Source organism: Amphiprion ocellaris, chromosome 10 (genome assembly GCF_022539595.1).
Source record: "Amphiprion ocellaris isolate individual 3 ecotype Okinawa chromosome 10, ASM2253959v1, whole genome shotgun sequence".
NCBI lineage: Eukaryota > Metazoa > Chordata > Actinopteri > Pomacentridae > Amphiprion > Amphiprion ocellaris.
Window position 1 is genome coordinate 16,841,804 of NC_072775.1, and position 23,606 is coordinate 16,865,409.

Sequence of the window (23,606 nt, forward strand, 5' to 3'; positions counted from 1 at the left end):
TTCAGCCATATATCAGGGAAAAAATACCAGTTTTTCTCTGTTTTATGAATGAACTTAATATATTTAGGTTTAATGTCAGGTAATTTAAAATGTCCGTTTGGGCTTAGAAACATCAGACATTTTTTATATTAAATAATTTAATTAATAAACAAATGTTCAGCAAAGTTTCAGCTTTAACTATTTATGCTGGGCAGATATATAGGACTTGTATAACATACATGGATGTGATGTATGACACTGAAAGACCAACCAAAAGTAGATTATAGGAGCAGTTGAAGTGGAATTATTCTACTTTAGGCTGGTGTTCTCTATCAAGCGACATCATCCATCCATCCATCCATCCATTATCTATACACCGCTTAATCCTCACTAGGGTCGCGGGGGGGGGGGCTGGAGCCTATCCCAGCTGACTCGGGCGAAGGCAGGGGACACCCTAGACAGGTCACCAGTCTGTCGCAGGGCTACATATATAGACAAACAAGCACTCTCACATTCACATCCATCCATCCATTATCTATACACCGCTTAATCCTCACTAAGGTCGTGGGGGGGCTGGAGCCTATCCCAGCTGACTCGGGTGAAGGCAGGGGACACCCTAGACAGGTCGCCAGTCTGTCGCAGGGCTACATACAAAGACAAACAATCACTCACACATTCACACCTACGGGCAATTTAGAATAATCAATTAACCTCAGCATATTTTTGGACTGTGGGAGGAAGCCGGAGTACCAGGAGAAAACCCACGCATGCACAGGGAGAACATGCAAACTCCATGCAGAAAGATCCCGGGAAAGCCGGGACGCAAACCAGGGACCTTCTTGCTGCAAGGCGAAAGTGCTAACCACTACACCACTGTGCAGCCCCGCGACATCATTTATAAATAAATAAATAAATAAATAAATAAATAAATAAATAAATAAATAAAAAATTTGAAATACTCCAGCAGTAAAATGGATAAAGAACATCAACAGATGATTTTAGAAAGATGAGCGTTAAACTATAATCCTAAAAATGCATTTGAATTTTTCATCCAAATGCAGCTCAGTGACAGCAATAGCAATTTACTTTAGAAAGAAATCTTGTTGAGACTGGAGGCACACCAGCTAATGTTGCAGCTCTTTTTTTTTTTTATAGAGACCTGTTTCTGTTCAATAATTCAGACTGAACTGTGTGAGGGTCACAGAGTGTCATTCTGAAATCTGTTTAGGCTGGATTTCTGCTTCGACTTACTTGATCCTGGTCACACTGATGGCAAATGTTAAGGGAGGACAACTTCCTTGCCAAGAATTTCTGCTTCAGGAAATTGAAACAGATAAACTACTCTTTGTATTTGCAGTCAGAGGATCAAACTGATAAATGAAGTGAAGGATAAAAATTAATAGCTTACCAGAGTTGCAGTCGTCTCCAGCAAAGCCATCCTGGCAGACACAGAAGCCCTCTTTGCAGACTCCCTTCTTGCTGCAGTTGTTGGCACAGTAGACCAGCGAACAGTCCTCTCCCACATACCCGGGTCGGCACTGGCACGTCCCGTTGACGCATAACCCCTGGTCCGAGCAGTCATTAAGACACCTTCCAACCATGCAGTCTTCGCCGGTGAAGGATTCCTCACACACACACTCCCCGTCGATGCACAACCCTCGGCCCGAGCAGTCTGAAGGGCACCGCGGCTCTGAGCAGTTGTCACCGCCAAAGTCACGGTCGCACACGCACTCCCCTTCGACGCACACACCCTGGCCGGAGCAGTCGTTGGGGCAGCGAGGCTCGGAGCAGTTTTTGCCAGTCCAGCCTTCCTCGCAAATGCAGCCACACAGGTCAAAGCTGAAGCTGCCGTGGCCGCTGCAGCCTGGGATGAAGTCCAAACGGCCTGGGAAGAAAGGTATATACGCTGTATACTATGTGATAAAATTAAGCTTGATTCATATTCCGCAATATATAATCACCCAGGGTAGTTTGACATTTTGAGTAATTTTACTTCAACATTGTGCATTTTTAAGATAACTTGTGTAAATAAAGGGGCTGATCAGTGGCTTGGTGGTTAGCACTTTCGCCTTGCAGCTAGAAGATCCCCAGTTGGTGTCCCGGCCTTCCTGGGATCTTTCTGCATGGAGTTTGCATGTTCTACCTGTGCATGTGTGGGTTTTCTCTGGGTTCTCCAGCTTCCTCCCACAGTCCAAAAACATGCTGAGGTTAACTGGTGATTCTAAGTTGTCTGTGGGTGTGAATGCAAGCGTGATTGTTTGTCTCTATATATAGCCTTGTGATAGACCTTGTGTCAGCTGGGACAGACTCCAGCCCCCTGCGACCCTACTGAGGATTAAGCCGTGTACAGATAATGGATGGATGGATGTAAATAAAATGCATGTAATGTACATTTCAAGAAACTCATTGTTTTAATATCAAAAAATGAGCCCATATGTAGAAATCAGACATTAAATTATATTAAACATCAACAAATCATGGTTTGGTTATTCATGTCTACGTGGCTCAGCAGCCTTGATGGGAGAAACTGTCATCAAAACATCTACGAAAAGCTGTGCACTTCCATCCTTTCATTGCCCCCTTCAGCAGAGCTTTTCATCCTCTTTCTGATTCTGATCATGACCGCCAGAGATAATCACATTCTTACTGTAGAGATGGAGCGTTTTCAGAAAATATTTGAATGGGGTGACGGTGTCAATGGAGCAGATCCTTTAGCCATAATATATTCTGTAACTCTGTCTATTCTAGTCCCCTCATATTATAATGACAGCATCTCCTGAATAGTGAGCAAAATTTTGTCAATAACAAAGGCTTCTCCACACCATTTAGACTGCGAGACAGTGCTGCAGAAAAAACAAGTTGCCCTCGAGCATCAATATTCTGCTGCTGTCTGTCTCCTTTTTTTCTGCCTGGTTTACCTATATTACCAAGTTTTTTTTCTTCTTGCCACCTATAAGACAGCCTGTTTTGAATGTTCTTTTTCTTGCAGTTCTTTACATCTTGCCTTCCAAAAACTTGTGTGCTCAATAGCAAGATTTTTTTTGACAAATACTGCAGGTAGAGTGGCTTATATAAACAAAAACTACATCCTCCAACTTTATCTGTATGCTTTTATGTCAGTGTTAAACAGTACTCACCCATGACTGAGCTGTCTCCACAGCATCCAGATCCACACTGAGCTCTAAGCAGTGAAACCTCTCTCTCCAGCATCTCCACCCTGGTGGCGAGCTGCTGGATTGTGGTTGTTGCAGGACAGCCACATGCTGCTTTTGGGATGTTGATGCGGTGAGTGAATGTTACCTGAAAAATGAGAACAGTTTGGTTAGTAATAAATTTTCACAACAAGGTGCAGCTATTATTATAATTCAGTAACTAGTCTGTCGCATGGTGTTAGACCTGCCATAGACACACAACCACGCATGCATGATTTTATTCTTAAACTGGTTAAAAAAAAATCTATCTTTAATTATGTCTTTCAGGAATAATTTGGTCAGTCTTGAAGGTCAGATAAAAAAAAAAAAAAAAATCACATGACACGTGTTGGGTACCTACAAACAAGCTCAACCCAACAAAGAATGTGACATATTTGGTCATATTTTACTGGAAAAATGCGACTGTCTGGAAACATCCTGAGCATATGGTTAGCCAGACATCACCTTTAAAGGTGCTTATTTACATATGCACCATTTACAGAGCAACATTATCATACATTTGGAGTTGTGCTTGCAGGCACCTGTGTAAAGATAAGTCCACGATTCACTCTCTTTTAGCTGTGTTTTTGCTCTCTGCCATCTCCCGAGGGAATATCTGTCTCTTTTGCTGCTAAACGCTCCACTGTGTTCACCTGCTAGTTGCTAACTTTGTGTGTCTAGCGTTTGATGCTGAGCAGATAGAGTGGGCTTTACGAGTGTTTTCTCTCAAAACTGTTGCCAGCTTCTGTAGCTAAAATCAATGCTATGAGAGAAGGGGGAGTTTAACAAAGCAGTAAAGCTGCAGGCTGGACAGCTAAACCATAAGCTGAAACTAGCTTTGAGCTCTGTAAACCTGAGGGATGCTGCAGATTAGGGTGTTAATTCTCTGCAGGCTCATCACTATGAGCAGCCCCTTCACATTAGCACATTGCTTTCAAACTGCCACATTTTCATTGAAGCCACTAAATTTTCATTCTCTACAAAGGATGATTCAGCAGAGACATCTATTAAGTGTTCATATTTCAGAGCTTGGAGTATCAGTCATTACTTATTACTTCTGGATAAAACAATATGTCACCATGAATATTATATGTAAATATGTTGAAACAGATGTTGTTTTTAAGAATCGGCTCTTTGTCCCAAGGGCCTGCTTCTGTGATTCACTCTGAAGAAGTCTGTTCACATCTCACTCTGAGTTGTGTCATCCTGAATACTTGTTTCAGGTCTTCCTGCTACAAATATAATAGAACACACACCTGGCTGTCAGCATCCAGCGTCTGCTCAGTGTATTCTGTTGGTCCATTCGGATCCATTGGTCCCTCCACAGAAGGTCTGGATCCCAACTCGGCACGAGAACCTACAAAGTGAAAAGAACAGCTGTTGGAAACTTCTAAATACAGTTGTTTGTGTGTCTGAGTGTAAGAAAGGTGTCTGCAGGACAGAAGGCATGATGGCTACAGTGAGTTTTAACCAAAACACTCAATCGATCAGAAGACCTTACCATCACCTGGGGCAGGTGGTGCAGAGGCGTCCAGGTCAACGGAGCACAGAGACTCCAAGGGCACATTGATGTTGTAGACGTGGTTAAAGACCACAGGTTGCTCCCGCAGGGTCTGGTTGACTGAGGAAGCGAAGGGGGGTTGATCGTCCCCCGGGGCCTGCCTCCTCACTCTGGTGGTACGAACCAGCTTGTTGTCTCCTGATGGAGCAGCATGAGCGGCACCCTGGAGCGAGAGATAATATGAAACAAAAAACACTGCCTGTTTGAACTCAGGGATTTCCAGTTGTTTTATCCTTTATAGCTCGTATTTACAAAATAACGGAGTGAAGACTAAGAAAAGAATCCAAGGGGACATAAAACAAGAATTCTCTCACAGGCTGACAACACTGCCAAAATAATGTTCACATTAAAACTTTGGGTCACATCCAAAAGACTGCGGTGACAGTTCACTATTTTCCGATTCTGCTTTTTTGCCTTTCAGTGACTTTAGATAGAAAATAACATTAAATAGGCAAATTTAAAAGAAGTGATGAGACGGAAATATAGTCACAGGCAGACAAGTCTAAACCCCACTGGATCATGTGAGGAGCTACTGTGATTACGTCGTGCTCAATGTAAATTCAGTAATCTGTTAAAAAGATCTGCTTTGAGATTACAGAGTTATTCGTAAAGATTTGTAGCACTAACTCAGTATAGTAGGACTATAGAAATAGCATCGTGCAATCACACCAACCGTAACTTCACAGATTTGTTGAGATTGGGCTTTCTCCACATGTCAAAGCAATGTGCAAGCTGATACACTACAAGTGACATACTTAAACAGTTTGGAGGGAGTATTTCTTTTCTTTCTTCCTTCTTTTTTCCCGAAACTAACAGCACAAAAGCAAACAAGTTAATTTACTAAACAATGTGTTCATCTGCTCTACTCTACAAAAGATATAAGTACCTGTAGTGCCTTGAAGCTGAACATTACTTCCAAACCAAAGAGCACATCCTTCACTAATTAGTTTGTGGGCTTAGCTTACTTAAAACAGCAACTCCATAGCGGTACATTTGACAAACACATCTGTAGTCATAAAAGCTGCTTCTCGTATAGCATTAAAAGTCAGTATATTGTTTGATACGTCAAGGTATAATAGTAGCAGCCTGATGTTAGGTTGCTCCTTTAGTGTACAACACAATAACAATGCTGTGTCACTATTTTGAATGTCTTACATGCATTGTCAGTAGGTCAAAGATGCTGATATTTAACTTGAATGTGCCACTCTAATCGAAGTACTGTAGTGTAGTACTGTTTTTGTGACTATCAAGTACATATTTAATATCAAACAAGAGTCTTTTAAAACATATCAGGTGAGAATGTTAGAAAAATCAGCCAGATACACCGCCAACTTGTGGAGAGAATATTTGCATAATTAGCTGGAGTTGATAAAACCTGCCGAGGACAAAAAGAAATAAGAAGCCTGCTTTTTCCTGCATCCACCTGACATTGAGAACTTACTGTTTTCTGAGAATTTGGAGCTGTAATTGTGCCAGTTATTATTGTGAATAAAAGTTATTTTGGTATTTTTGGTCAACTGCGAAACTCAAACTTGAGCTTATTGACTAAAACTGTGTACCTCCTTGAAGAAACTAAAAAATAAACAATATGAAACATTAAAAACAGAGAGAAAACACACAGACTATCTAAATTATTACTGCAAACTGGCCAGGATAGAATTTCAGTGAATTTGCGCCCAGAGTCAAGTGATTAACAGCGCTGCCAAAAATAAATAAATATTGAATATGAAAAAACGACGCATGCTCCAGACAGAGCCACTTTGTCTGAACAATTTTACCTGTAGAGCAAGAAACAGAGCCAAAGCCAGGATCCAGCTTGTTGTGGGCGCGGCGGCCCGCTGATGCTGCTGTGCCAGTGGCATGCTGGGAACAAGCCTCACTACTCCTGTCCACTCGCACCTGCGGAGGAGAGAGAAGTAGTAGAAGACAGAGGGGAAAAAGTGAAGTCGGGAGTTAGCATAAATTAAGCTTCGGGAAAGAAAAAACAGCTGGCACAATGGTGTCTGTGCATAAATATGATTTAGAGTACTTCTTCCTGGGCCAGCATGGAAATGTGAACACATTGTATATACATGCCTGTGTGTCGACTGAGTCCCACTACATTCAGCTTATCCTCTGTAAATGATAAATAAACGCCTTTGATCTGATGTAAAATAATTGGCTTTAGAAGGAAAAGAAACTCTTCCAGGGATTACGGAGTCGGCTAAGAACCTTTGAATGGATTTCACTGTGCAATATGAAATATTTGATCTTCCCACTTGGGAGCAATACAGAAATATTGCTCAGGGAGAGGGTTGATAGATGGATTTCAGCAGAGACATGGTTTGAGTGATGTTGCTGTAATCCCCTCTCCATTGAGTATGGAAGTGAGAACAGGGACGCGCTGAAATAAAAGCTGCACAGAAGAGGAGGCGATGTGAATGCTTCACACAGCCTGTCACATGTGAGCACAGACAGGACAGTGGAGAGCTGAGGTCTAATTTTAAAGTGGATTTTTGGATTCGTTGAGTGTCGTTGCAACAATCTGAATCACAGGTTTTACTCAACCTGCGGAAGACGTTTTATCACACAAGTGTAGACACAGCTGGCTTTGTGCACGTTCTAATGTGCTTTGCGGCAATTTTAAGAACGATTCCCTTTCGTTTCTGAATGTTCATGTCTATGTGTGTGCCGGCAGACGGCTGTTAAAAAGGATGAGTCTGTGTAGTTTGTATTCAAGAACCTCTTATCACAACAATGCATCTCATGTTGGTGAAGCAGGCTATTGCTCTCAGCTGGCGCCTTTTGTGAAAGCCAGATGGAAGTCTTCTTATCGCACCTAACTGGCTCCGCTTTTCTGTTTTTTTCGTAAGGCTGGAAATGTTGAAACATCAGTGTATTTGCACATAAATGAGAAACAGAGAGACTCCCGGTGTGTGTGAACCATGGATCCTTTTAAGGTTGTCTCATTCAGGGAAAATGAAATGTTTTTTTTGAAATTAATGCATACTCAATGTCTCAGATTTCCTGCTCACACACTGCAGACGTCTCGCCCCTCATCTTTCAAGATCTTTTGTACCCACCTGAGCACATCTTTTATTTTTTGACAAAGTTGAAAACCAAGATTTTGTATGTGTGTGTGGTGAACAGAAGCACCCACATCAAGAATTTTGTCACATACACTAAATCATAAAAGGCTCGTTGAGAAAGATAGCTGGTCATATGTTACAATCAACAGCATGCCTCACTTCAGATAGTTCTTCTAATGCTTTTATAAATGACTTTGGCCTTGCTGGAACTGACTCCCAACCAATGCTGTTTGCTCCGTGCTGAAGAGATGGGAAATGTTCTACTTCCCCTCAAGCATGGAGCTGCTGCCTGACACGACAGGAGCCGCTTAACTGGTGTATTCAGCAAACAAATGAGAAGCATGAAGATGATGAAGGAGTGAGATGGACAAAGCCAACTGGAACCGTCTTGTTCACAGCCATTAGCTAAAGCAGTGTCCCCTTGGCTAGCTTCACTCGATGGCGGATGCATGCTTAAGAGACGTGATGATGACAAATGGCACACTGAATAGATGTTTCATTCACTTCCTTTAACAAGCATGACAGAGAGCAGCTCGACTGTTGCCAGGATGTTTCGTTTTACACCCGAGCTGCATCAGTAATGAAGATTTGATGCCAACAAAATCCAAGACCACATATTAATCAACATCTGTTTTTAGCTTAACATTAGGGAACATTTTTGACAAAGATAATCTTTGAGTTTGTAATTTTGAAGAATCTGAAATTGAATTTTTTAGAAGTTTCCTTAGTAATTGTCCTTAAAAAGCAAAGCTCCATTTAAACTTAAGTAGATATTAATCGATCATGCTAAATCTTCTTTTCTGTATGTTATAATTTATACTTAGCTGATGATAAATTTCACGCTTTTAACATTCATTTGACCCGCTGAGTGTCAATGAAAATATTTTGTAAGTGATGCTTGCAACTAATTGGAATTATTGTAGTCTGTCAACTTAATACTGTCCTTACTTTTCATATAATGAGTGTCAAATTACAAGGTTCTCACAAGGAAACATCTTAGAAAATAACTTTACAGCTACAGACTGATAAAGTACCAAATTGTCTGTTCAAGAATTCTGACAAAGACCTATTCATAACTAGTTAAATAAAGTAGCTACACTACTGCTGGTGGGAAGTCAATGTAATGACAGCAACATATTGGCAATTTCTCTTAAAAAAATATGGACAAGAGGTCTTAAAGAGAACAGAGGAAGAATGTAAATTTAAACATCTAATATAACAACTGAGCAACTTCATCTACTGATGAGAACAGCATTTATACGAGTTAAAGGTCCACTGATTTGAACAATTTGAGGAAATTCAGATCTATTTGTAGATGGTGTTTGGCATGTTTACATAACAGGACTTCCAGGGAGGGTTGAAAGTGTTGCAGGAGCACTGGGAGCAGCGAATCGCTGTACAAGGAGGATACCGGGGACTGCAGCCAAATTCAAATGAAACTTTTTTTTTTTTTGTAGGTGCAGACTGACAGTCTTATTCATGTTAATAATGATTTACTAGTTTATATTTTTGCATATTTGCCTAATAACTCACTGAAAGAGGACAGGTGAAATTCAGACATTCAACTACCTCTGCTCATATAAATCTATGGTGATACTGAGTAATATGCATTGCCCCTGTAAAAAATGAAGAGATCTGCTGTAGCTAAAAGTAGCTGATAACATCAGCCATGCCAATATATCAGGCTCAATTTTCAACCAGTTTCATAGACTTCTTTTTTTCCTATGACAAAAGGAAGTAAAGTAAAAATAGACGTACCGTGTGATAAAAGTGTCACACAACCTTTTTATCTCAGTACAGACAAAAGAGATAAAGGTCTAGCATATGCATGCAAAATGTCTTTCTTTAAGGCAAATAACAACCCTATATATAGGTTTACACTGGCTGTGATAAAAGTTTGAAAGAGCTTCAAAGTCACAAAGATTATAGTTAAGTCACTGGGTCGTGGTGCAGGCTCATGCCCACAAGCATCACCACACACAACAAGACAAGGTTTTTCATGGAGGCTCAATTAAGGACAGACCCACTCATTCAGAGTGGAGAGAATCAACATGCTTCAGGCATTAAAAACTGGCTTAATTTACTCTTTTTTTTTCCAGGAAAGAGAACACACGCTCTTAGACGAGCACATGCACCAACACAAAACCGAGTGCACTGATAACCACTTTCAAATCCACATGACACTCACACAATTCAGTCAAAAGCACAAATATACATGGGAGAATAAGCAGCAACACGTGCACACAAACATGAAAACACACCCTGTGTCATGGATCAAATGTTTGTAGTCATCCATTTTAATGACAGTTAAACTGAATTGAAGGTAATTTAATTTGTCAGCATGTAGCCTCTCTATCTGGAAATAAGGTTCTGAAGGTGTAAGTACAAAAAAAATAAAAAACACTGATGTTATTTAACTGCACAGTAAACAATGTGTGTATGTGTGTTCACGTGTGCCATTTATTCATAGCTATATATTCTGTGCATGCTAGAAAATATAAATTTAATGACTCTGAGAATGCTCTGAAACAGCGCTGTCACATTATGTATTACCTGGTGATTTTCGTGAGAGAAATTGGATAAGTTCACCCCCTGCAAGGCTGAAATGAAACTGCCTGTTCCAATTATAATAAAAACCATCAGGACACTTTATGTCACAAAGGAAAAGGTAAAATATTCAGCCTACACAAAACAAGCTACTTGGCAAAATATCCTAAACTTTAAAATGAATCATCACAAAAACCATCACCCTTAAAAGTTCGATGTAAGAAAAAAAAATGACTTTGATCTTGTCTTTTGAACTTTTTTTATCTTTGTTAGATTACATTTCTCTTTGAGGTGAGCTTCAATCTTTGACAATATCTTTCTCTTTCATCCACAGTGTGGTTTACGGGCAAGTGAGTCAATATAAAAAGAGAATTTAATCTAATGCACAGTGTAATTATAATGAGATAATTTATTTGTCACGTGGTTCAGAAAGACATTATCATCATATTTATCATATACAGTAGACACTGGAGCTGGAAAGCATCTTGTAAATCACAAGTAACTGGATCTTGAAATTATTTGTAAATAAAAGAATATCAAAAAGGCATGGAATGTTTTCTGTATATTATATTTACAATTTCCGAATAATAAATGAGTTTTGGGGATTTTTTTAAAGATGTTTTAAAGAGCTAAGTGAATCTCACATTTCACCACAGCTTCTTGCACTACACCAGTTATACAACTGATAAAAATAGTAAAATCTCTGATGTGTCACTGCTAAGAGAAATATGAAATGTTATTTTGTAGAAGGCTGTAAGGAAAATGATGTATCCTTGAGAATTTCATCAGACAGTTAAATGCACAGTATACCTATATGCTTGTACAGAACTCCATTTAATTTCTTCAGCCTATTAATTCTGCTCCTCCTCTCAGCTCCTGAATGTATGGTTTGTGATCTGATTGTACCTGTATGGGTGATGCTTTTTGCTGCTACAAATCATCTGAGCTCTGTTGTAGCTTGTATAGTATCTAGGTGGATTTACGTGTTAAACATCCATGAGTGTGGAGAGCCAAAATAGCTAGATGGCTAGTGATCCAAGACATATTTCCTCAGTTATACCAACTTGTCAGTAGAGGTCTGCACACTTGTGAAACAGATTTCTTCCTTTTTAACTAAAGGCAGGAGTGTTTTGGATCTGATAAAATGACCCGTGGGGATTCCCAGCAGCTCTACCAGGCAAGCAGAAGTAAACCTAAGATATCCATGAACTCTCAGTTGTTCTCAAAAGGTCAACATTTCTCGGGTCCACTAGCTCTGCCACTGTTAAAAAGGATATCACTACAGTGTGTTCTGTGGACTAAAAGTCACTGTACAAACTGCTATAACATAATGATATGACGCGGTGCACCAGTGAGCGTGAAGTTTTTTAACTGAACAGATTTTTATCTATATTTATCCCCCTCACCCATCCCCACTCTCACCCTGCCGGTCGAGGCAGATGGCCACCTTCTCTGCACCTGGTTCTGTTGAAGGTTTTTATTTTCCCTCCCCATTCTTGGGGTTTTTTCCGTTCCTTCCCATCGTCGCTCATCAGGAATCCAAAGGCAACGTTGGATTGTCGGGTTTTCTCTTCTCTATTTATAATTCGTATGGCCTCTACCTTACTATGCTAAGCGCTGTGAAATGACATATGTTGTGAATCTGCGCTGCATGAATTGAATTGAACTGAATTGAATTTTGGCATAATAACTCACTATTAACTTGTACTGCTCTATAGTGTGAGAAGAGGTGAAGTGCAATGTGCAATGCAAATTTCAGCTTGCAATGGGATTACTACAATTTCTGTTTGCAGACACCAGGTCAAAAGCTCACATTGTACTGTGAAAGGTTTAAATGCTTCTTTGAGGTTTTATCAAACGATGCTCATGCTTAGCACTGGAGTCTGATTTAAAGCTTACTTACCCTTTTTGTGGATTATGTGTGTGGCCTTGTGGCCTTGATAAACACTCTGTAAACACTTTAGAATGTCTGTAGTGGTTAAAAGCTGATCATGCTGGTAATAGAATCTGCTCATTCCTCAGCTGAGTTTACCTCCCAGATGTTGGAGTTGAATATTTATAATTAGATTATCCAGTTTATCATTTTCTGTATGTCATAGCTGATTCTGATCTTTTCCGCCACATATTTGCTCTCCTGTTTAGCCACACTGTTGCTGGAAATCACTGCCGTGCTTATTGACTCATACAGAGATGACTCAGTGACCTTTTACATCCTTACTTATGTTAAGGAAAACAGCAAGAATGAGAGACATAGGCAAGGATGTAAAAGGTCACTGAGTCATCTCTGTATGTTTTCCTTTGACTTCTCTCATTGACAGCTGTTTTTTTTTTTCTTTTGAAAGTCAGAACTGCAACTGACTGTATGGTTTACACTGTCACTTAATTCACTATAAATTTATGGGCTGTATCTTCCATCTGGCAACAACAGCAGCCGCTTAGATCTCACATCTCATTGATTGTAGTTTTTAGTCGAGCATTAACTGAACCCGTTGACCCAGTCTGTATATCTATTAATTCAGCCACTGTCACATTATTCACTGTTTAGAGGAGCTTGCAGTTCTAGTTAACGAGCACGTCTATGTAATGAAGTAGCTACCGACTGTAAGTCTCTAAAGCAGAAGAAGGTTTTTATTATTCTTACTACACATAGATGTGCCTCTGTCGTGACTGTTACTCAGTATAGAGTGTGACTATCAGATTAGTTTTGATCTGCTTTTGAAAGAGGTGACTTCTTACTCATCTAACAGAACCCAAGATAAACATATAAATTACTGTTGCCATGTTCAGCGTAATGAAGGAACGTGTCACCCGATGCAACGTTGTGGCTTACTGATGGGATTTTATATGTTTAGGACAACAATGCAGCACAACTTTTAGATTTTGATTTTTCATGAGAAACAACAAGAAGAACAGTTTGGATTATTAGAAACGCTTACATTTAACTTCAGTTAGGCTGTGACATTATATAAAATACAATTCCAAAGAACAGTGGAAAAAAACACATACCAAACACATACATAAATATAGGTCTAAGCAGCAATTAGGGGCCAAGCTGTGGCAAATTTGGAGAATATTTGACAATGTTTACGGCCACTATACATTTTTAAGGCTTTTGATTAAATGTAATATAGTAACTGCATCATTTTGGTTGGTTGTCAGGTCACACCAGTGGGATCTTTCAAGATATCTCCAGACACAGCAAACACTTTCATAAGGCTAGCACATCAAATGGTGTAAAAAAAAATGCGTTTTTCATTATTGCAGTGCCTTTTAGTGGTCCATTGACGCAAGTTTGTGTTTTCAGCAACCAAAGGAATGGATGTCATTACATGAACCAGTTCCTGAGATATGATCTAACCTCCTCGCTGCTGAATTTGATTGGCAGTCATAGCGAGTTTCAAAAATCGAAGATCCCTTTGATGACATTTGTGAAGCTTGGTGTGAAGGTCATCTGTAGCAGTTTTGGTGACGATTGGAACAAATTTGTGGCCCAGAAACACGAGGAGTGCCTACAAATACACATTATCTTATCAAGTTTAAAACTAGCACTTTAATTTAAAGCATGTAACATTATTTAATGGAGTGAACAGTTAATCGATTTCAAATCAAAAATGCAATTTCAAACAGCGCAATTAGCAAACTGCAAAGGCTGCAGTTTAGGGTATACATTATGCAGCATGCCTGACCCAAGGTTTAAACTGTTGTGTCAGTGGTTTTATACATGTATGCTGTCATCTTTGTGTGACACTCACAACTTTGATAATATAATCTGAAAATACACTATTGCCTGTTTTAAGTGTATTACACAGTGAACGGTGAACCGAGCCTTGACTTTAAAGGCTTAAAATCAAATTGCAATATCTTTCCAAAAAAATCTCAAGATATTGTACATCTGATATATAAATATATTCGATAGTTCATCCTTCTATTTAGTATGTTTCAGACAGAATTAGACCGTCACAAAATCACTAAAGAAATAACAGACGTATTGTTGCTCTGGATGTCTTTGTTCACAGATTTCACTGTTGCTGCCTGATGAAGAAGTTAAAAATCGTGGCATGCTTTCGATATTCAAACTTGGATCTGTTTTCTAATAAAAATGCTGTGGTTAAAAATATGTTCAACAATGGTTTTGTAAGAGGAAAAAAGAGGGTCACGGTGTCAATAGAATTACACAGGGCTCCATGGTGCTCTAGAGCATCTTCCTAGTTTTCACTGGAGCTGTCAAAATTTGTCTTTCATGACGCCTTTGTAGGCAGCAACAAAAAAGCGACAGGTTTTTATTACCACAATAGTATTAACAGCTGCTATAAGCGGTACTCCTTCCCTCATCCATTATGGTTGCTTCACCACGGATGAGTGAAACCAGCCACGACTTGTGGGAGTGTATTGTGTTAGCGGCTCTTCAGTGAAGCTGAGTGGATAGCAAAATTCACAATGGGTCGTGACGTTTCGGTTCCTGTGGGCTTTCTCTCAAAACGCACTGTGCCAACTGCATTTACACCTGGTGGAGCACAGTTTTCATTATCTGCATAAGTTATCCATACACAGACGATAAATGTAAGTGTCGCTGACTTGGGGAAGTTGGTTTTAGAAATGGAAGAAGAAAATAACTATCGAAAGCTTAAGTAAAGAAAAAAGATGTGTTCACAGAATGAAATAGTGTGTTACAAAAAGAACGCAACATAATTACAGAAAGGAGTGAGTGTAAAGTGATTATAGGGATTTAATAATGAAATAAAACAAAACAAGAGATCTGTCAAGAGGGTTTAAGAGATGCAAAAAGGAAAGTTGAAGGAAAAGAGCACAGCTAAACACGTCTCTCTCATGCAGCCAGCTGCATCATGAAACGAGAAGCAGCCACTGAATACCTCTCTTCCCACACACGCCTCATGATCATAGGCTCTCTCTGAAAAAAAAAAGTGTGTAGGTGTGTGTATCTGTGTGTTTAGCCGTTAGGGACCCACAGGAGATTAACATCCCTGTTGGATTATGGAAGGGATACACACTGGAAAGCTTCATTAGCTCTCGCTCGGTGTGTTTGTGTGCACCACTCTCTTCCCATGGCCACGGGGCTTTTTAGACTGTTGCCTCCTGACTAAGTGTTTACTGTCTGCCCTGTAGACATATGTCTCAATCTGTGTATGTAGCCTCCTTCCTCTCTGTGGCCCTCTGGAGGCCCTGCAAAAACAGATAAATCAGCCTTGGGAGCATTTGACTGTCACCGTTCCTTTATAGGAGTCCAGGGGAGGACAGTGAAAATATTTATGAATCAATCGCCCTCTGTAATCCAGCTGTAGTGGTAATCTCCAGTGCCTCCTGAGCTGCTAAGATAAAGAGACATAGTTAGTTTGAGACGCTATGATTATGACCAGCGAGCGCAAAAGGAAGGCATCAAGTGCTGCTTCTGATTTAAGATGCTGCAGGCTGGATGTTGGTCTCAGGCCTGAACGGTTACCAGGGGGCACAAAACATCCAGCTGCTGCAGTGTTGTCACTGCTCTGCAGCGTCACGCTGCTGTGTCATAATGTGGTGAGAGGAGAGATTTTCTGCTGTACTCACACTTTCTCTTCCAAATGATTTTATTCACCTCTTCCAGAAAATCACCTTTGCTCTATGCTGGTCCATCTTCTCTTATTTGCTGCTCTCATTTTTCATTATCTCCAGTTGTCATTTTCACCATCTCCTTTTATCTCTCTGACAGGGTTTTCATTTTCTCTCTTTCTCTGAGGATTTTCTTTATCCCTAAAAGTCATTTTTTCACTGTGCACACTAAATCTGTTCCTTTGGAGATGCTGATTTTCAGACTGAGAGCTACATACTGTAGCGAAGGAGAGACTGAATTTTCTCTCTTCCGCATTCATTTATTTCTTCCTCCCTTCTCCAGCAAAAGCCCTGTTATCCCCTCCTTGCTCACCCTATGGAAGTAGAGCCATAACCTCCATTTGCACAGGTTAATGTGCAGCCACCTCAACATGAACATAAAACCAATACCAGGCCTTTTTGCTCTCTCTCTCTCCCATCTCTTGTGTTCCTTTATTCCTTCTACATCCCTGCATCGGTTTCTTTCTCTCTGTGTCTCTCACTCAATCTCTCTTTCTCCACCTTGTAAATTGGACTCCAGCAACATTATGATGCTTTTCTCATTATTCCCATCACTCTGGCCAAATTGACTTGTCTTTCAGGACCATTGGGCTCTGTTCATTGGCTGCTCCCGCATCCTGAGGGCTGCACAAGTCTTTTCCTCTGTCTCAGGGCTTTTTCAGAGCAAAGATGGGACAAAGAAATGGATTCAATTCTACAGCAAATAATACAACCTCAGGCAACTGATGACTGCCTGCTCCACAGTGCACACTATGATCCATTTATCAAGGAACATGTAAACAAATGTTCACACGAAGAACTGAAATAACACGCAATAAAAAGTGCTACACAGTATTTGATCTTATGAAAGTATCTCTCTTTTAGTCTATGACTCAGAAGTTCTTTATTTTTATTCTAGAATGACTCTTACTGCTTGTTTCACCTAATTAATAACAAAATTCCACGGCTGATACAGCAGAGGTACGCAATGTAGAAAACTCTGTCGACAGTTTGATTTGAAAAACAAAGACTATAGAGGTGTGAGATGAACGTTTATCCTCTGCAGAACCAGTCTGCGAAATATGACGTGCAGATGACAAGTGGAACCAATTAAGTGAAGTTTTTCATTTATTGTAATTTTTCTTTTTAGCAAGTGCATGCACAAGCCCAAAATGCAATTTAGTTTCTGCATTGCTTTGTTAAAGAGTACACCACTCTTGATTCTTGATTCCACTCATGAATCTGCATGATTAAGATAAATAATACTCAAAACTGTCTCAAAGATACACATTTTTGCAGTTCCCTTTGTATTTGGCCTTGACACGGATCTGAACTTGTATTAGATTCAACTCTTTCCTGCATCCTGGAAAGAGTATTTGTTTCACAAATGAGACCCATTGTGACAATCTGAGACAAAACGAGGCCAAGTGCAACTACAGATAGATGCTGGAATAAGAGATAAAAAGAGGGAAGACAGAATAAAAACAACAACAAAAAGACAAACTGAACAAGAAAAGCCTTGAAACCACAAAAGTGGATGAGAGGAAACAAGATTAAAAAAAAAAAAAAAAAAAAAAAAAACTACCACAGGGGGCAGAGACAGAAAGTGGATGAGAGAGGTCTAGAAAAAGGGCAGAGGAGACATCGCAAGTGAAAGAGACACAGAGGATGGTTAAAAACTTAGAGTGAAGGTAAATGCTTAAGTCTTTTTGAGTTCACTGAGCTATGAGTCAGGAAGAACTGAAAAGATTTTTTTTCTCTTTCACCGTCTGCTGCCGCCGAATACCCACTGCTCCTCTATTCTGTCCTGACACAATACATGGCTTTTAGCAAATTCATTTTCCATTTCAGAGCTGCCCGCTGGTCATTTTGGAAAGGACAACAAATAAATAAATAAAAATATGAAGGTAGAAGGCGCAAGTAAACTAGACCAAAGGTTGCTCTGCATTTCGCACATGAAATTCATGCAGTTTCATTCAGTAGTTGCTAAAAAGACGTTATTTCTTTTCATTTTCTTGTGCTAATGCTCACAACTGTACACTACTTTGTTAATTTTTTAAGTTTTCCTGCTATTTTATGCATAAGTGCAAAACCTGTGTGTAAGCTTTAGAAAGCATTGCTGTATTTTATTTGGTCTTTCCTCTATATGGTACCTGCATAAAACACATGAAACAGCCTGTCAGTGCCTGAATTTGACATGCATTTGCAGTCCTCTGCCTCTCGTTCCCTTCCTTTCACTCAGCTCTCTTTCCCTATCTTTTTGCTCAGGAATGACCTAAAAGAAAAATGGACTAAAACTTCAAAAACCTCCCGTCTGTCACCTCATGAGCTGTTGTTGTCTGCTGGTCCCTCTGCTTCCCTTTCCGGTAAGCCATTTCTCTCCTTTCATCTTTTCCTTTCAAAGGCTTTTGTTTCTTGTGGGACAGAAATGACAACATATTCTCCTGTACCTTTCATATACAGTAAAATGGTGGGAAAAAGTCATCCTCCTCCCACCTGTGCTATCTGTTTTTCTCTCTCTTGTATGACTTAAGGTGGGCTGAAATGACAGACAAAATGCAGCAACAATCCAATACCATAAGCTGCGCAGGGACGATAAAGCAACTACGAGGGATCAAAAGGATTGACACGTTCTTCTGTTGCTGCTGTCTGTTCAATGTCACAACAGCGAAGGAGGAAGTGCTCCTGGTGCTCAGTAGGGATTGTATTCAATTACCAAATAAACAGCTCAACGGCAGAGAACCACAATAAGTGGTTACTTGAAAGCTCAAATGGCATTATGTTTCATTATTATGGGTAACGACTTGTATTTGTGGTGACATTGTCCTGCTTTAATAAAACACGTCTCTAAATCTAGTGGTCGCATTGCAATGGGGAAACATAAATAAGATTGTAGTGACAAATAATGACCATGTTTAATCATGACTTTTGTGACTTCAGGTTCTAGTCTTGTTATAATTCATGACTTAAGTGAAATGTACCATTAGCCTGTGCCTGTTGAAATGCACTTGGTATGCCTTTAGAGTACCTTTTTGATGTGTATGTGTGTGTGGTAGCAAAGCAAAACAAGAGAGCAAAAAAAGGAGATAATGGGAAACCTTCAGAAATGTACTGTATACTTTTAGTGGAACCATGCTCAATGTTGACTATCTTGAGCTCTCTGTAAAAAACAAAAAACAAACATAATTTATTGACCATTATCAGTAAAACCCTGCATTTACCAAACATCCATACCAATAGAACAATTGTAAGATGTATTGTCGTATTACACAGTGTGGCGGATACATGCTTGGACATTTTCGTGAGAAACTACCGCATTATTTTGTCGGGAAAACCTAGTATTTTTTTAATACTTGGTTTGTCCCACAAGAGGTAGATTGATTGGCCCTCCATTACTGACTCAGGTCAGGCTGACTCAAAACATAAATTATTGAACGAGTAATGACTGGACTCTTAAGCTACAAAATGTTGGAGCAGATTGGTGAGCCTTCCATTGCTGATCAAACTGAAGACATTCAGCCATGAAATGCAGACAAATAACCTAACTGTCAAGTGTGTTGGCAATCATTTTATAAGGGTAGGTAGAGAGGAACTACACTGACCGATTCAGGTATAAATTTGTGGTCAAGGTTTTGCTCTTGTTTAAAGCAGCTGTTGGATTTACTATACTTCCACTTACATCTAAAATATCAAGAATTCATCCATCTTTTAGATGCATTTGACCTAAGGTTTCCAGAAAGCGTGCTCATGAAGAAGACTGGCCCCTGCATGACTTTACTGGCTACCAAAGCAATGAAGGATTCATCTAGAAATTTTATTCATTACCTTTAAGACACGTCTTGGACTAGCGCCCAGCTGTATCTGAGCTTTTAAGCCCTTGTGAGGCCAAGCACAGCTTGAGATCCGGAGGCAGCACTGCTTTGGTCATTTCACAGTCTAGACAGACGACTAAGGATTATCAGGCTTTCCTCATCAGGGCCCTGGAAGACTCTCAGAACAACCTGTCTGATGAGATCAAGCCAAACTCTTTAAAAACTTACTTTGACTGCAATTTCTTGAACTACAGCGTGCTGGTCCGTCTCTGGTTTTGTTGTTTCGATCGCTTTGTGCTGTTGCAATTTAGAACCACATGCTTTGTTGCAATTTGCTTTGGTGTCCCTTTTGGTTTGCGTTGCTTGAAATGGTTGCATTGCAATTGCATTTTCTTTAGTAAACGAGTCTTGAACCCGTACATGGGGAAATGCTCTTGTAAATTGTGTTGTGCCTCATTTCTTGCTATCATCTTGTTTGATCTGACTGATAGATTCGGTTTTGGAGGTTTTGCAGTAACTGCATGTACTGTATGTCATGTCTCACTTCTAATTCATTCATGGAGGAAAAAAACTGATAGAGAAACAATCAAACCAAAGCAGAGCTTGTGAAGCTGCCTCTTGTAGTACTGCAGCACTTTTCTGATATTTTTATGTAAATAAATCAAATTTAAGAAAACTACTCTAGTATCACAGCCATATTTTTAAAGGGAATGTCAGGGTTTTAAGAGGTAGGGACAGACTGTTAAGACATCCAGTATTGATTGAGCTTACACTGGGTCAAATTGAAGAAACCTCAAGCACAGAGGAGGACGTAAGGTCAGATTGAATGGGTTATCTTGGCTACATCTCTGTAGCAGGACATCAGATTGTGATGCTATCACTTCCAGGAATAGCCTGGTGAGGAGAAGACACAAAGGTCCACTTCATTAGCACAGATGCTGCCACAGCAACAGACTGCTCTGACTGTTGTCAACAGCATAGTCTTAACAGAGAAAAATCTGAAATAGAATAGTGTGTCATCGGTGAAGGTTTGTATGAATAAACTCAGAATCACTTAGCAGTTCTTCCTCCCACAGGGTAATCAGACAGTGCTTTGACATGAAACCCATTCAGGAAATAGATTTCATGGTTTGGTTTGGTTCATACATCTCTTTCAAAAACTTCAGGTCCCCTAAAAACTGAAGCACCCAGTTTACATTGAGTCATATTCTTACACCATATTTCACTTTTGATCTCTATATCATTTAGTGTACTTTTTGGTTACTATTGTTTATTGCATACAGTATTTGTTTTTAATGCTTAATTTCATATATAGCACATTTGTATATGGTAATTTAGGATTTTAAATTTATATATATATATATATATATATATATATATATATATATATATATATATATATATATATATATATATATATATATATATATATATATATATAAAAACAACAAGACCACATCTGTTTGTGCACTACATTTTGCTGTTAAAGCAATATGCAACACAATAAGCAATATTTCACAGTTCAGCATATTTAACAATTGATCTTTAAATATACTAAATAAAGCAGCCATGTATTGGTTGGGGAGCCCCAGTGATTAAATATCATATTTCATATGTTGCACATTTGAATGAAGCTCATTGAGAGAATGCCAAGAGTGTGCAAAGCAGTAATCAAAGCGAAAGGTGGCTATTTTGAAGAATCTAATATATAAAATATGCTTTGATTCATTTCACAGTTTTTACTTTACTAAAACGTGTTCATTCATAGTTTTGATTCCTTCAGTGAGAATCTAAAATGTAAACAGTCATGAAATAAGGAAAAAACATAAAATGAGGAGGTGTGTCCAAACTTTTGACTGGTAGTGTGTGTGTGTGTGTGTGTGTGTGTGTGTGTGTATGTGTGTGTGTATATATATATATATATATATATATATATATATATATATATATATATAAAATGTTCTATGCTTTCCAACATCATAGGTACTGACAAAATGGGTGGAAAGCAATAGACGTATAATTCTGCCTATTCCAACAATCTGTCTGAAACATCAGTAAAATCTGAACTCCCTAGATATACACGGTGAAATTCATCTGCTGTCAGAGGAGGTTGAAAGACTTCCACATTCAAAGGTATTAAAGTAGTTCTCCAGGGTCTGTCTGTCCTTATGCTGCAGTTTATAGTCTTCTGTAGCGTTGTGTTTCATGTGGTTTCCTGTGTCATGTATTCACGATGTTTACTCCCTGTAGTGGCTATGCACTCCCACGTTGTTGGCACTTTATAGTCACAACAGAGCTGTGTGGTTGACTATGTGTTGTACAACAGGCTTTACTATCACTGGGTGTGACCAAGATCAACACAAACTCAAATTTTTCCAAACGTTGAATCCACCTCCACATTGAATTTCTGAGCGCCGTCAAACACTTCAGACGTCTGAGCACATGCACCTCGATGGGATTTTTCTGAACGCCTCTCTTTAGAAGAAGAGGGACTTGTGTATGTCTGATACTCTTCCGGATGCCCACTGTCTCCTGGTGCTGCTGCCATAATCAGGACTGACACAGGCACACAGACCATAATCCCCATTGATTAGAAACCTGAGATCAAAGGCTTCCACTGCTGTCACTCTCACCTCTTGTCTCAACTCTACAGCTTCTGCAGCTTCTTTCTCTACCCTCCCGCTCTCCTCCATCGTTATTCATCTTCTTTTGCTTTATTTGTATGTGTTTGTCTGTTTCTCTTGTGTTCTGGGGTTCAACTTTGCCCACCATCTCAGTCAGAATAAAGCGGCTCATTCTAAAACAAATTTCTTTCTGCCTGCTTGACCACATGGTGTTTAGTAATTTAGTAGAGTCCAAATCATTTCTGGTGCTGCGGGTGTCTCGTCTTCTCATGTTTAATGACTGCAGGAGTAATAAAACTGTTTGATCAGTGGAAAGGTTGGCAATAAAGCAACAACAGAGCCGCAAAAAAGCAGGCAATGACTAGCTCGCGTCTCTTTCTGTTTTGCTTCCTGTCCTTTTCCATTTTACTCCTCCAATCTCCAATTCCCCTTTCTCTGTCGGCTGCTATCAACACTCTCCAAGTATCCTATTAAGACATTAAAGATGTTATGTCCCCAAACTGTTACCGCAGTTTGCTCCAATTCTAAACTGTAGAAAACAAATGCATGAATATATCTGCAGACAAACTAGGATGTATTTATTGGTGTCAGCCTCTTATATTTAAGATAATGCTGCTGACAGGAAAAAGGCATGGGCCTCCAGGAAGGCTGGGTTGTGTCGACACACACGGCATTACAACATCACACAGTCAAAGAAGCTCAAAAATCCAAGTAAGACTCTCATGTGATGATTCAGAATAAATGTTAATAGCATAAAACAATCAGACAGCCACTGTAAAAGTAGACCTTTTATCCGAGTAACAGAAATATGTTGTATCTTATGTCATATTTTGATGAGAAAACATATCACCAAAATTTGTGACTCTATATTACTGTTATTTGTAGAACTACAAAATGCTGTTTTAACTTACAGCTATAATTGAAGCATTAAACTATGTCTAGGTGATTAATATTCAAACAATGATGTCAAGAAAAACAATAATAATGGACCATAAGCTGAGATCTCCTCATCATAATCCTGTTAATACAACTAATAGATTTAATTTCATTATCTGAATAAAACACCATTTGAAGTTTTTGCTCTTGGGACACAGCCTGAGGACACATGCGACACTGCTGATAATCACTGCTTAAAATAGAAATCTGTGTGAAATATCTCCCTTGTCCAGTGTATAAGCACAGTAGGTTGTGTACCTATTTTGTCAGATCCCAGGGCAGAAAAATTAATTAAGTGATGAAGA

General features: G+C 39.4%; 1 protein-coding gene across 9 annotated transcripts in view; it reads right to left on the reverse strand.

Moving 5' to 3' along the window:
- Positions 1 to 23,606, reverse strand: part of tnr (tenascin R (restrictin, janusin)) — a 181,968-nt gene that overhangs the window by 62,982 nt on the left and 95,380 nt on the right. For all 9 annotated transcript variants that reach the window (XM_055014368.1, XM_055014374.1, XM_055014373.1 and 6 more), the window contains 5 exons: positions 6,510 to 6,630; positions 4,672 to 4,894; positions 4,427 to 4,527; positions 3,117 to 3,279; positions 1,388 to 1,864 (listed from right to left, as the gene is read on the reverse strand). In XM_055014368.1, coding sequence (XP_054870343.1) covers positions 1,388 to 1,864; positions 3,117 to 3,279; positions 4,427 to 4,527; positions 4,672 to 4,894; positions 6,510 to 6,593 — 1,048 coding nt within the window. In that variant the 5' untranslated portion in view covers positions 6,594 to 6,630. The remainder of the gene's footprint in view (positions 1 to 1,387; positions 1,865 to 3,116; positions 3,280 to 4,426; positions 4,528 to 4,671; positions 4,895 to 6,509; positions 6,631 to 23,606) is intronic.